This window comes from Motacilla alba, chromosome 14 (genome assembly GCF_015832195.1).
Source record: "Motacilla alba alba isolate MOTALB_02 chromosome 14, Motacilla_alba_V1.0_pri, whole genome shotgun sequence".
Taxonomy (NCBI): Eukaryota; Metazoa; Chordata; class Aves; order Passeriformes; family Motacillidae; genus Motacilla; species Motacilla alba.
This window is the reverse complement of record NC_052029.1, coordinates 9,338,962-9,353,142: the sequence shown is the minus strand read 5'-3', so window position 1 is coordinate 9,353,142 and position 14,181 is coordinate 9,338,962. Positions and strand designations below refer to the sequence as shown.

Sequence of the window (14,181 nt, the reverse complement as noted above, 5' to 3'; positions counted from 1 at the left end):
TTAACCCCCTTGAGGAAAGGTTTTTGACTTGAGAGCTTTAGACAGTTTTCCACCGAAGATTGTTTGGGTTTTTTGGGTTTTTTCCTCTCTCCGATAGCTAGATGGGCTAGAATGCCTTTTTGGTCTGTTTTTGTTTGGCTTGGGATTAAGACTCTCCTTTCCATGCCTGTTCTTATTTGTATAGACAGACTAGTTTATTTTTTTCCCTCCAGGAATAAAACAACTTTGTAGTCAAAATCCAAAACGACAAGATAGATAAATTTGCTGCTTTTTAAACAGACATCTGCTCACAATATTATAAACCAGTAAATACAATTACTTCAGGTTAGTAACATGTTGTTCACAGGGAAACATTTTTATCGAATAAAAAATACAGCTAATTGATTGCATACCAAATAAATTTTAAAATTTGCTAGCTTTTGTCTTGGCACTGTTAGCATTCAACCTGGGTGTGCTTTAGTGGAATTTTTCAAAATTCCTACCCAGTGTTACATTTGTCATTAACATTCTGATGCAGTAGTTGTACACTCAGCATATTTTTCTCTTGACAAGCCATAAAGAACTCACTATTCATGCATATTTAGGTAATAATGTTGATGTATAGTCATTTGCATATGAGCTGGTGGAGTTGTAACCAACTGCTGGACAACCTCAGCAAACCCTTTGTGGGGTAAGCAAGCTTTGTCATTCAGTCAGTGTGCTGGGAAAGAATTGCCAGAAATAATGGAATCACTTTTTCTACTTTCTGCTCCACTATTTTGGAGAGCGTTTTTTCTTTGTCTCGATGGAAAATTTCTATAATCAGCTGAATCCCTGGAGCAGAAAAGGTCCCAAACCCACCCAAAGGGTTGAACCCGGCCGTTTTGCCATGCCCCCCCGGCTGCTGGAGCAGCCTCGGTGGCAGGGCTGGCTGCACAGCCTCGTGTAGTCTACAGTGTGAATCCTCAATTTTCCCAATGAAATGTGATGCCTCAGGTTTCAGCTTTTATGTTTTTCAGATTCTGTACTGCTTTAGTGTGTGGGTCTGGGCTTCACATTATGGGATGGTGAGCTCTCTTCACAGAGTGGGTAGACAAAACAATTCCTTCTCTAGCTGGAGACCAAGGACAAATGATCCAAATCTCAGGCCCAAGAGCACAAACAACGTGGGCTGAAGAGAGAAAAACAAGGATGGGACTTCATAACCTAAAGCTGTAACTGGACAATGAACTCCAATATGCAAATGGAGCAGAACTGATCAAAGTGAGAGATGCCATGAGTGGTCATGCATTTTGTGACCATTCTGGGTTCACCTGGGGTGAACCAGGGCTCACCCTGGCTGAGCTCTTGTGCTGCCCAAGGTGGATTTACTGAGGCCTCCTAATAAATCCCTACTTTATTCTTTAACTCTGTCTAGTCTCTGTTCTAGGTCAGCCTTCACAAGGCATCAAATGCAGTGGTAAAACAACTTTCTATTACTGAAACATTAGCAAGAAAGGGATTACCAGAAAGAGGTCTTTAAGGCAAACACAGGTATCTAAAATCCTCTCCCCCAAAGGTAACCCTGGAAGCCCAGCTGTGGGTCTCCCCAGACCTCCAGGACAACTCCCCCCAGTCTCAGTTGTATGTTCCTTTACCAAACCAGCTGGAATTCTTTTGCCTGCATGTACTACTGAGCCTTTTCCTCCACAAGCTGGCTTAGTTATGCCAGGAAGTGCCTAGAAGCACTTGTGGAGATGTGGCTTATCTGAAGTGTTCCTTCCCCTTCCTGCTCGTCCTCCTGCCAGCGCCCATTAGGCTGTGGAACTGTATTCAAATGTAAACACTCCTACCAGCCATGTCAACACGGTACAGTCATGAATTACTGAGCAGGTCCAAAACCAGGGCAGCAGGAGACTGGGAAGGTCTTTTTGTACAAGACCAGAACAGAGGTGGGCATGTAAGCTCCACAAAACATCATTTTCCCACACTTAAATATGCTTTGTTGTCATTTATTCAATATCTTCACTCTATCACTGACCATATATTATATTACCACTATATTAGACTAACATTCTTTAGTGTCTATTGGACAACATCCTTTTAGTCTGGCAGACATTTCTGCTTATTGATTTTCAATAAATAAAATTCATTCAGTGTATTAAGTTCCATATTCTCAGAATGTATAGAGAAACTCTAAGAATGAGATTCAAGCATCACATTTCACCTCCTCTGAGCTTACCACAGCATTTCATATTTTATACTATACACACACTTATAGCCTCTTTATCAGTTGTGAGACTATTTTAGACACTCTTAAATTATCCAGATTAAATTGAGGCATGTTTCCAGCAGTGGGAGTTCAAGCTCAGATACTGCAGGCTAATAAGGAGAGAAAGCAGGGAAACCAGCTGTTGTAAGACACCGAACTTTTGCCTTTGATCATCCTTTACTTGATTCACAGCCAAAACCAATCATGTGGGTTTAGCAGAAGATAACAAAGTTTAGTGGGTGACAGGGAAATGGAGAATAAGCAATGTCAGTCACAGCACAGTGCCAACCTTCTATTCCCATAGGAAGATCACCCAAATTTAAAGCACTCTTCCAGTCCTCTTTGGGATTGACTATTGATGCTCTAAAAGACATTTCTCCAGCCCTTATAGCAAGGGAAATAGGACACACAACTGGGAGAATAGTGCATAATAAATTTGGAAAATTATTAATGTTTTACATATTAAATAATTTCAATTGTATTTCTCAGATTTTTTTCTAAACTGGTTTATTCTACAGTTAATGTCTCCTATCTTCAGGCTGTCTTGCTTAGAAATCTTTGATTATGTGCTTTTCCTGTAGGAATTCTAGAGTGCAGCAGATTGTAGAGCCTATTCAAACAGTGCATTGAGTCATGTCACTCCTTACTCCTTTCTTATTTCAGCAAATTAATGGTAACTTTACCAGACATTTTCCAGAAAAAATAATTCTGATGATTTCAATGAATTCTTGATGTAATTTTGACTCTTAAAACCACTTATTAGATTTCCTGTTGCAGAGCATGGTACTCTTCCAGTTGTACATTATATTCTAATAACTTAATATTAGAAATAACTAACACAGTCACCTAACAAACCCTGTTTATGGTACAATAACATTATTTTACTGTATATGTTAAAATATATATTCCATGAAGATAGGATGAACATGGGAAAATTAGGAAATACAGAAACAATAAAGAAAAAAGAGTCTATTTAATATTATTACCAATTTTTAAAGGAACTGTCAGGGAGAAGACTGTTTCGTATAATGAATCAAAGATTATATTAACTTAAATTCCTTTGACTTCTGCTCCTGCCTTTCAGACATGAAATAAATACATACAATGCAGGAAATCTTTTCAAATTCAAAACCTGAATGCACAGGCTGTATCTGCTCTGGTATTTGTCTTTACCTGTCCACAGAGCACACAAGTGATGCTGTATGTGCACATAATGCTGTCAGCATGCACAATGCAAACAGGCAACAGCCTCTCTGACAAGACAGATAAAAACCAGATAAGGCAACTTCAAACTTCACCACGGTTCTGGCTTCTTACATTTTAACATAAATCTTCATATTTCTATCAAAGGATTCATTTGGATTTCTAAATATTTAATGATGATCTCCTGCTTTTTCATCCATTGCCTTGAAAGCACTTCATACTTCAAAAAAGGCAAGGAAATGATGTTATTTCTGCTCTGCAAGTTTAAAAGCCAAGGCACAAATGAATGGTTTTTTCAACTCTGGTATTTCAAATCTCAAACTTCTTCATTAAATTATGCTGGTGTCCACCAAAATGCAAAGCCATTTCTTACACTCCTTTCTCTTCCAAGTTACCTGTCACAGTAAGTGTAGAGCCTTGAAAATCTGCTTGCTCAGCCCTTTAAAACTGGGATCCACACAATGCTCTTGTACTTTCAAGTGGGACTCCCTAAGCAAGGTGCTACTAAAACTGTGTGTGCCCAGGCAAAACTAAATACAAAAATGCAGTGATTGTATTGTGCTAAAAGTATTTCTCACTACACTATTACACCGTGGATATACTGGAGGAAGAATCATATTGATTAAATGGGAGTACTGTAAACATGCTAATGAGTCTTATCATTACAATGTGTGAAATGAAGAGAGGACTCAATATTTCTAAATTTTGGTCAAAAACCCTTTATTTTATAAAAATCACAGGATTCATTTAAAATCTTAACTGATAAGAATTAATCAGAAATTAACTAACTTCAACTTGATGATTCAGAAATTAACTTAAATAGCCACACCAAATGAGTTAGCCATCGTAACACCAGTGAACAGGTAGAGCTTGGTTTAGTAACTGTGTGTGCCTACATGTGTCCAAGAGCTGAACCCTACATCCACAGACTAATGCTGTCCTTGCCACAATAACATTCTGTATGAGGCACTAACTACAGGATACCTTCAAAATTACTTTCCCATTTAAAGCCAGAAAACTGCACTGGCCTTCCACCAACTAGAGATTCTGAAAGCCAGTGAGGTTTTTCCATAGTGAGCAACACTGAACAGCATCTGAATCCTTTTTTTCTTCAGCCTTGCATAGACTTTCACAGGGTAGTTAATTACTCTTGGCTCTTCCCATGGTAGCTGTCAGATTTGTCTTGATACTGGCCAGCTAGACACCATCTACATTTTCATCTCCCAGCCATCCATGAGGGATGTCCACTGGGATCTTCCAGATTAACTTCAAAGATCTGCCATTTTATCAGTTTGGCAAAATTAATCCACCAACAGGCTTCAGAAAATACACTTCCCTGGAATTCCAGGTGCTGAGTTGGGATCCCTTTCCCTGATCTGCCATATCCCTTCTTCAAATGAGTTAACAGGAATCATTATATACCAGAAATTACTTTAAATAAAGTAATTAAGGATAAAACCCATTAACAGAAAGCAAATGAACTAGGAAAAACTTGTGTAGGCTCAGCATTAAGGCTGAACGTGAGACACAGAGACTGAATGAATGAAACAGCTCAAACTGTGTTTCATCTTGCAATTTTGCTTTCTCACATGAAAAACTCACTGAACTCTCTTCTTGTGGTTCAGCAGGAGATGCACTGACCACTGGTTCCATATTTACTGTGGAGCTGCCAGGTGGCTGTTCTGGATGGAAAAGGGAGTCCAGGTCAGGATCTGTAGGACTGCAATGCAGAGGGGAACCAGACAGACCAGGTAGAACATGGCATCATGGAGATCTAAAAATGACCTGCTGAAATAAATGAGAACACAGCTTTCAATATGAAGATTAACTTCCATGGTCACTAAGCAAGTTATTTTTAAATCATTCCCATTATAAACACAAAGACATGCTACTGTACAAACAATTCTAAGTAAAAGAAATAGAAATATCTTGTGTATTTTCTAATTCTACATACAGATATGTATTATATATTGTTTTCTCTAGGTGGGAGGAATTCAGACAATTAGCACAGAAAGAGTTAATTTTAATACAACCTAAGAAATCCTGTTCACTACTTTCCTGATTATGTAATATAGAAATCAATTTAAACAAATTTCATCCAATTACAGAACAGAGCATCCAAAAAGCTTTAGTAAAATTTTGAAGAGAAAGAAAGTAGAAGATGGAAGCAAACATTTGAACATGAAATTAATTTATTTGAGTTGAAATCTGTGCTCCAACTATCCACAGAGTGGGATGCTTTAGATGCTGAATGCTAGATAGAAGTAATGATAATTGCATAAAATTCAGGTGTGGTCTCAAGGGCCATTTGAAATATCAAGCCTTATTTCATTTGGTTTTAAAAAAATGATTACAAGATAATATAAGCCATAGAAAGAATAAATGTGAAATTAACACTAGTTTTCTTTTTTTGTAATGAATGCACGGCATTTCCTCATTTAAATCTTCTCTAATGAAAAATAAATAAAAGCATCAGCAAATATGAATGAAGCAAGAAAATACAGGAATTAAATGAGCTCCCTTTTATGATCAGCATGGTTTCTGACAGCTCAAAGCATGCATTTTGGCATTCATCTAGTAGGAATCATTATCTACTCGCATTCTGTTAATTATGGGATTCTAATTACTTAAATATCAGGAAAGTCAACTCAAGCTGAGAAACAGCCCCTAAGTGAACTTTCTCTCCATGAGGCAGTTTATGTTCCTTTCTAATTTTTTTTCTTAGCACTCAGGGATGAGATGAGAGACTCAGAACAGCTATGGACATGGTCCAAAAAAACCTAAAATCTGTGAAAAATCCCCCAAACCTTGAGCGGGTTTCTGAATAAAACCTAAGAGCTCCTCTGAATCATGAAAGAATCAACTCATGTCTCGCTCAGTTTAACAGAAAAAATGTTTGCAACCTCCAACAAAGCCCAGATTCTGTCCTCAGTACAGACACAGGCTCAGAAATGAGCACAGTTTATCTCAAACCATGTACATGCTAAGGCTACATGAGAAAACAAAAGCCCACAGGCTCACAAGTGAATCACTTAATCACTCGGGCAATTGCATTTGAGGCTGGAAATGTTCACTAGCAGGCCACTGGGCCATAGCCAATGTTTATTGGCAGGGACAATCATTTACCATTTGGAGTTGTTTACTGGCCTGGATCCAACTGCATTTCCCGTGCACCCACGGGGGAAGGAGCCCACATCATGCACAGCTCTGGCACAGCTGCCCCCAGGGACTGCAGGAGCAGTGCCAGCAGGGAGGCCACAGACACATTATTTAACCACCTAATGATGAGAACAGGACTCAGACACAGTTAACAGGATGCTGGGGCTTGCATTTGGCCTGCTCTGCACACTAAAGAGGATTGCAGTTTTCAGTGCTACCATTATTCCATCTTTACACAAAGAACATCTGCAAAATCGCTCACACTGCAATCCTGATTTGGTTTCACTGATTTAAGAAAATAATATTACCTATTGTACTCTAAAACCTTAAGTTATTGCAGGAATTATGAAAAAATATAATACACAAAAGAAGGAATGGGAAAATATTTCTTTAAGGGATTGGGATAAATCAAGAGCAGATCTTGGATTTTATCAGAATTACAGCTGAACAAGTAACTTCAGAAATTTCCACACCTACCTTTTTTTTTTTGCACACACAGGAATAAAACATACGTCTCCCAAAACAGCCCTAAAATCACTCTGAACAGAATGTCAGGTAGTTCAGTAATTCAATATGAAAGCATTAACAGTTTAAAGTGCTTTCAATAAATAATGAAGAGTTGCTGCCAAATAACTTTATTCTGAAGAACAAATTTGAAAAGCACTCTCAAGAGAAGCTGGTGGTAGTTGCAGTGGCTCTCCAGAAGAGGGAGGTTTTAAACTAGGCATATTTTCCACAGCAAAGTAAAAAAAATCAAGCCAAACTAAAAAAAAAACAAAAACAAAAAACAAACCCAAACCCAAACAATAATAAAAAAACATCTCAAGCCATACAGGGCATGCAGTGTTTTGCTATGATGATGGAAGAAAGGAAAAATCAGGACGTTCCATTCTGCACAGTATTGCTCAAATTTTAAAGATATTAAAAACCACTTTCCATGACAAAGTGTTTAACTACTGTGCAATGACCACATTTCCTAAGGATGTGGCACAATGTGTGAGCAGAGGGGAAGGATCACCTTTGCCCTGCTGCAGGACTTTGTCTAATTCCAGCCCGTTTCTCCAGTGTGACCCTCTGTGCTTTGTGTCATCCCCGAACTTCCTGAGGGTCCCTCCTGCCCCATCATCCTGGTCAGCAGGAATGCAGCCCAGGCAGGCAATCTCCACTGCCTTCCCCTGCCCACCAGGCAAGTCACTGAACTGTAGAAGTTGATCAAGTTGGTCAAGCATCACTTCCCCTGGCTGGAGCCATGCTGGCTATTACTGATGATTTTATTGTCCTTACTCTGCCTGGAGCTTTCCAGGATTAGCTGCTCCATCACTGTTGCTACAGTTTAACTCTCAGTTCAAGAAAAAGTAATAATTATTAGAAATTAAATTATTAAAAATAATTCAGAATGCAGCAAATAGTGTATAGACGGCGTATTCTGCCTTGTCCCAGTAAACAACATTGCTGGAAACTCTTCAGACATGTTTATTCAGGGCCCAAACATTTTGCTAATGCAGAATAAGGGTCCTCTGCACTATCTTCACAATTCACTGCCACTACACCTAATAAAGCAAATGCTTTCCAAAGCACTCAATAGATACTGCCAGCTTTGGAGGAGGAAGGACAGAGCTGAGATTGTATTGGTATGGGTCATAATACTTCATTTTATACAATTCACATGCGTGAAAAGCTTTCTTTTCCCCAAAACAGTTTGGGTGTATTTCAAACAGTCACTTGTATTTCATTTCTGTTTGTCCTCAAACAGCTTGGGCCTGGGGCAAGTGTATTTTAACTGTCTGCCTATGGCTGAAATATGAGATCAGGCAATAGGTTTTTTATATATATATATAAAAGTAGTTTTAGCTCAGTCAATGGTCTGAGAACAGTGCCAAGGGCAAACTGACTCTCTAGAAACATCTTTGAGCTTTCTGGTCTTCCTGGATTGTGTATCAACCCTGTACTCCATTTGCAAGCAAAGGAAACCCATTCACACACTACACATACAAGAAACACAGGCAAACTGCTTCATATTTAAGAAATTATTTTTGAAACGATGGGCAAGAGAAAAATATATTTCAGATGCTCTGATTCACTAATCTCAGCTTTATATGTTTTATGCTGTTCCTGGCCCTAGTGAAATAAATAAAATTTCAGCATGACTCAAGTGAAAACACAGGATTTATAGACTGAGCATTCCAAGTATTTCAACCTCTATATAATAAATTTATTGTTGCTATAGTCCAGGGGCTATTTACCAGGCAAAAAAAGATTTATGACTACTGTGATTTAAAATCCATCCACAAAGGGATGATTTCTCTGATGGAAAGGGATCAGAAATGCAGCTTTTATTTTTCAAATCTGAATTTCTCTGAATCATCAAGATGAATATATTCAGCCCTCTCATATCCACATCCAGTTCAACCTACCACTCTTCTGCAAAAATCACTCATCTTATTTGACATTATAATGAAGTTCATGTCCCCTTCACATCATCTCACTGGCTATCTACAGAATGCATTAAAATAAGCTGTTCTCACACATAACCTCAAACTTCAGCTGCCTTTGCTTCTGTCTGGATGGATTTCTGAAGACCACCTGTTGTTCTTTTATGTCATGCTTGTCCTCATTCATTTTTTTTAGGAAATTCCTCAAATATGGAATGTTCTCCTAACCTTAGGTGACTCATAACCAGACCTCTCTCTCCCTCAGGAGCTATCTCCACAAAAGTTCTATAAAATTGTGTTTATCCGTTCCTTTAGGGTTTTACTAAAATTTTAGGAGAGCTATGTAGCTCTCAGGATATTCACGTTGTTCCCTCAAGTAAATCCTCATCAGGACTGAATTTTCCATTTAGCCCTGACTTCAGTTATTCCTTATGTTGCCACTTCCTCCTGATGGTCATAAATACAGCCTGTGACCCTTTCAGTGTGGTTATTCCCTGTTAATTTATTTTTATAAAAGCCCACACATGTCCAACTAACCAGCAACCACAGCTTTCTGCTGAATTAAAGTCTCCAGGGACTGCAGTGAAATCATTAGCATGAGAATGGTAAGGAGTACTGGAGCCAAAACGATACATTCCTACTTGAGGCAAAGTAAAGACAAAAAAAAAAGAAAAGAGATCTGATTAACATTTTATATTATATATTTACAGAAGTAGGTTTATGAGGTAAACAAAATGCAAATGCCAGGACAACATGTATCTTAATAAGAGCTATTAAGTGAGCTCGGGATGAAAGGTATCCTCTGCTTTTCAAAATTAGGTAGATATCCTCATGTTTATTGTTTAATAAATTATTTACTCTTTCAAAAACATTTGTACTTCTACACAGACAAAAACAACTGATAAGTATTTTTAAAACGTTTATATTTTTGAAGTGCAGTTGATGCAAAGTAATTGCTGGTCAATTTTATTTTTAGATTACAGGAGTATTTACTGTTATTTTCTAAGATTTAAAGTATCCCTTTTGAACTCACCTTATATCAGGATGACCAGGTACATTATTCAGATTATAATATCCATAATGATTTAGTATTGTAACCACAACCATTGGAGCCAAAGATTGGGCAGGCTTGGTAAATAAAGCATTGGTACCAAAAACCATAGAGGAAAGTGGTAATCTAAAATATTTAGGGAAAAACAAATTAATGCACAACACAAACTTATTAGTGTATTAATTACAATTGTGATTTTAAAAAGCTTGAATCTTCTTAATGTGCAAATGCTAAATATCATGATCCTTAGATTCATCTAGTTCACACATTATAGCAGATCTACTCTCCTAATGAAATTTAAATTGATTTGGAAATTAAAGGTTACAAACCTCTATGGTGTGTGTGTATGAGTATATATATATATATAAAAATATATATACACACATATATACATAGACACAGCTTGGCCCTAATTCTGAAGTGACTTGCACTTAAATTCAACTTTGTGCACTTTGAGTAATTACTGAAGTTAAATTAGACTGAAGAGTGCATGGAGAATTAATTACAACTGAAGATTTTGCATGCATAGGCCAGAAAATGATGTAATTTTTTCCTCACGAAAGCAATGGATCTTCCATTTGAGGGGCAAGTTCTTTAACAGGAGTGAATCTGCACTTACATAACAATTGATTGAACCAACAGGAAGCTATGTGCACTTTGATAAAAATCCAAAAGATCAATGAGTTGCAATATGCTATTCTGCAGCAGGTTTTATCACTTTTATTTCAGGGAGATAAAGGAACCAGTTAGACTTTGAAATCTGCATTTTACCTAGCATAGGCAAAGCTTTCTTAATACCTTTTCCATCTTGGAAAGGCCTCATTCAGAAAATTCCATACATGATCATAGATGTATCTGGTTATCAGGTAATTCAATTGAAGCTAACAAAAATAAAGCCACAAAAACTGAAAGGATTTGGCTTATGCTATAAGAAAAAAGAGAAATTACCTAATAATCTGTTTAAATGACTACTGAAGGAACTGCAGGAAACTTTACTCAAGTTCTGATCTTCACTTATGCTAAGTTGTTTTCACAAAAAGTATTTCTGTATCAAGGATCCCAGATCATTTACTGTCTTTACTTTGACATAATTTATTACCAAAGAGTAACAAGGCAAACAGCATGTTTAAAAAACCAGTAATGACTGACATACCTCCTCTTGTGCTTTATTAAATCTGCATCAACAATATCTGCCAAAGGCAAATTGAACAAGCTAAATGAAGCTTGCACAATTACCCTAAAGAAAAACAAAATATTTTAGATGTTCATAGTTCTTATATTCATTTTATAGTGAAACTGTAACTGACATTCAAACACAAACACACCAACAGTGATATTCTGCAAACACACAAAGCTGAGATGTTCCTTAAAACATGATGATCTACCTGACAGCATTACCAGATCTATTCTTAGATGAGAATTAGAAATCAATATGTAAACCTAAAAGTGGGGTTTTTTTGGTTTTTTTCTTTTTTTTTTTTTTGCTGGATGCTGGTGTAAAAGGTCGTGAACATTTTGACAATAAATGTACATTATCAGTAAATGTTATTTAAAATGATCAGGAGAAAAGACACACCTCAGAAAAAGGGGAAACTGAAAATTTGCTCTTAAAATCTGGAAAAGACATGATCATGTGGAAGATAAACTTTAAGGTGGAAGAATTAGAATAGAAAGAATAGTTTACATGCACTCCTAGATCTGTATTTACAGTGTATATAGATATTTAACACACACATAGAAACACACACATACAAAGCTGATTGTTAATAAATAGCCAAATTAAACAATAAACAAAAATATTACGATTTCTGTGTCATTAAATTTGGGGTGTGATGAGCTTTTACTAACAAGGTACTTTGAACAACTAGCGCTTTAAACAAACAGTCTTTAGGTACCTCAGAATTTTTTCTTGGAGAAATCAAAACACATCTTCATCATTTAAAACATGCAGATAACGAAATTCAATTTATTGTTCACACAATTCAGTGTTAGAGTAGCCCACGACTGCAATACTGAAAATAAGAAAGAAAACGGGGTGGGGAGGGAAAGATGAAGAAAAAGAGGGCAGGAAAGAACATGGAGAGAGACAACAATGAAAGAGAACATGAAGAAATAAAAACAAACTGCTGTAACAGCATTCTGATACAAACAGCTCTTTATCTTGGAATAAGGTTTTCCATGTATCATTATGTACTTATGTGAAAATACTACAGCTTGGCATCTTACTACGGAGCACCAGCGGGAATGGGCTCAGTGCTGGCTTCCCAACACACACCTGAGTCACCCAGATCTGCTGCAGTGCAGCACAAGTGTCCCTGCAACACAGCTGAGGTCTGAGCTTTCCTAGCAAACAGTCCCTGGGGAGAGATTGTTTCCTCTGCTGAGCTCTTCCATGCCAGTGGAAAACATGAGATTCTCCTTCCCTTGCATCTCAGGTTAAAGTGACTGGAGGCATGTGCCTGCAAACCATACCTGCTGTTTGCATTTAAGGCTTTTTTTTTTTTATTTCAAGCAGAAAATGAAAGCTGAAACAAAATAAAGTGAAAGCCAAAAAAAAAAAAAAAAAAAAAAAAAAGCTGTAACTGGAGTTTCAACTTTTCTGGTATGTGAAACAGAATGAAAACCATGAAAGCAGAGGCAGAATCTTCATGGTAAATAAAAGCAAGAGTCTGCTCTGTTAGAAGTATTTTAGCTGTGTCTATTAACAGGGAAGTGGATTTACTTACATGTTTGTTGTGACATAAAATGCCAGCAGATAATAGTGTTCTTGCCCTAGTAGACACATGACAGCAGCAGCTACTCCTTCATAATAAAAGGAAAATAAGATGATTCTGTAATAACCAAACTTCTTCAATGAAGCATGACTAAGAAGAACAAGGCACTGAAAAGATAATATATACACATATAAGATGAAAAGGTACAGTATAGTGTCTTAGCATTAAGAGAGCTATAAAACAGACTTAACATAATTAATACTCTTTAAAGAAAAGAAAAACCACACAATGACCCTTTCTAAGAAGTTCAACAAAATACAAAAATAGAAACTGAACAAAGACAACTTTCTACTGGCTCATTCTATGCCACTTCTACTAGGTGCACTCTCCTTTCACTGAAAACTAGCCACTGAGAACTGCTACATCCTGAGGGAAACAGTTCCCCACAATGCCTAACTATTATTTAATGCTCATGATCTTTACTTTTGATATCCCTTAAAGTATTAGCTTTGCAGTATGGTAACTGTAAGTCAAGCATCTTGCCATGTAACTGCTGAGAAGACAAATTTCAGTAATTGCTTTTTCATTAATATTACTATTTTCATTGGCATTTATAGAAATCAAGCATGCTTTTTAAGTTGTCAAAGCAAGCTCACCAGGACAGCTTTAACTAAGCAAGTCAGAGGCTTTACTAGCAAGCAGAGAAAGGCAGAGGCCAGTGCTTGTGTGTGGCTGAGTTTTAATTTTGCCAATCTTGGCAAGGAGTAGATTCTGAGAATCTAGTGACTGGCTAACTCATGAAAATCATATTCAGTACTGATTATAGTATGAACAAAATTTAAGTTCTACATTGTTCCTCACTTTTCAGTTTGAATAGGACATTTTGTAATGAATTATGTTCTTTTTTTATATGGGCCTTTGTCACCATCTACACGTACATGGTTCTCATCTCTGTCACAAATATACAAAGGAGATCTGTGGATCTGTATAAAGATCCACATTTTCTCCTTTCTTCTGTGTTACAGAGATGAACTGTGTAATATTCAGATGAAGAACAGGAAAGAATTTTCCTTGTACAATTGTTCCCACACTCAGCTGCTTTAACATGACAAATAAAACCAGGATGCTACGGTCGGACAAAGCTTACCATGGCAAATGCTATTGTATAAAAAGCTCAAGATTTCTACTTGATCAGGGAGGTAAAACAAATCTGGTAGTGTAAGAAAAATATCTTGTTATAAGAAATTTAAAACATAATCCTCCCCCTGGCTGTTTTCAGGGATTTTGCTGAAAATTGCCTCCACTAGAAGTACTAAGGGATCGTGTAATGCCTGCTATTGTAAACACCATGTTCCTGTCTCCCTGGAATTGCAAAATAACCCTGTCTCAGGA

At 37.1% G+C, this 14,181-nt stretch overlaps 1 protein-coding gene across 6 annotated transcripts in view; it reads right to left on the bottom strand.

Moving 5' to 3' along the window:
- Positions 1-4,128: 4,128 nt before the first annotated feature.
- Positions 4,129-14,181, bottom strand: part of LOC119706918 (transmembrane protein 180-like) — a 17,904-nt gene continuing 7,851 nt past the window's right edge. For 2 of the 6 annotated variants that reach the window (XM_038151171.1, XM_038151175.1), the window contains exons 4-7: positions 12,802-12,956; positions 11,229-11,312; positions 10,058-10,201; positions 4,129-5,221 (exon numbers count right to left, since the gene is read on the bottom strand). In XM_038151171.1, the coding sequence (XP_038007099.1) occupies positions 5,089-5,221; positions 10,058-10,201; positions 11,229-11,312; positions 12,802-12,956 (516 nt within the window). In that variant the 3' untranslated portion in view covers positions 4,129-5,088. Of the gene's footprint in view, positions 5,222-10,057; positions 10,202-11,228; positions 11,313-11,598; positions 12,088-12,801; positions 12,957-14,181 lie in introns of those variants that run through there. The other 4 variants (XM_038151173.1, XR_005258628.1, XM_038151174.1 and 1 more) reach the window with 4 other exon arrangements.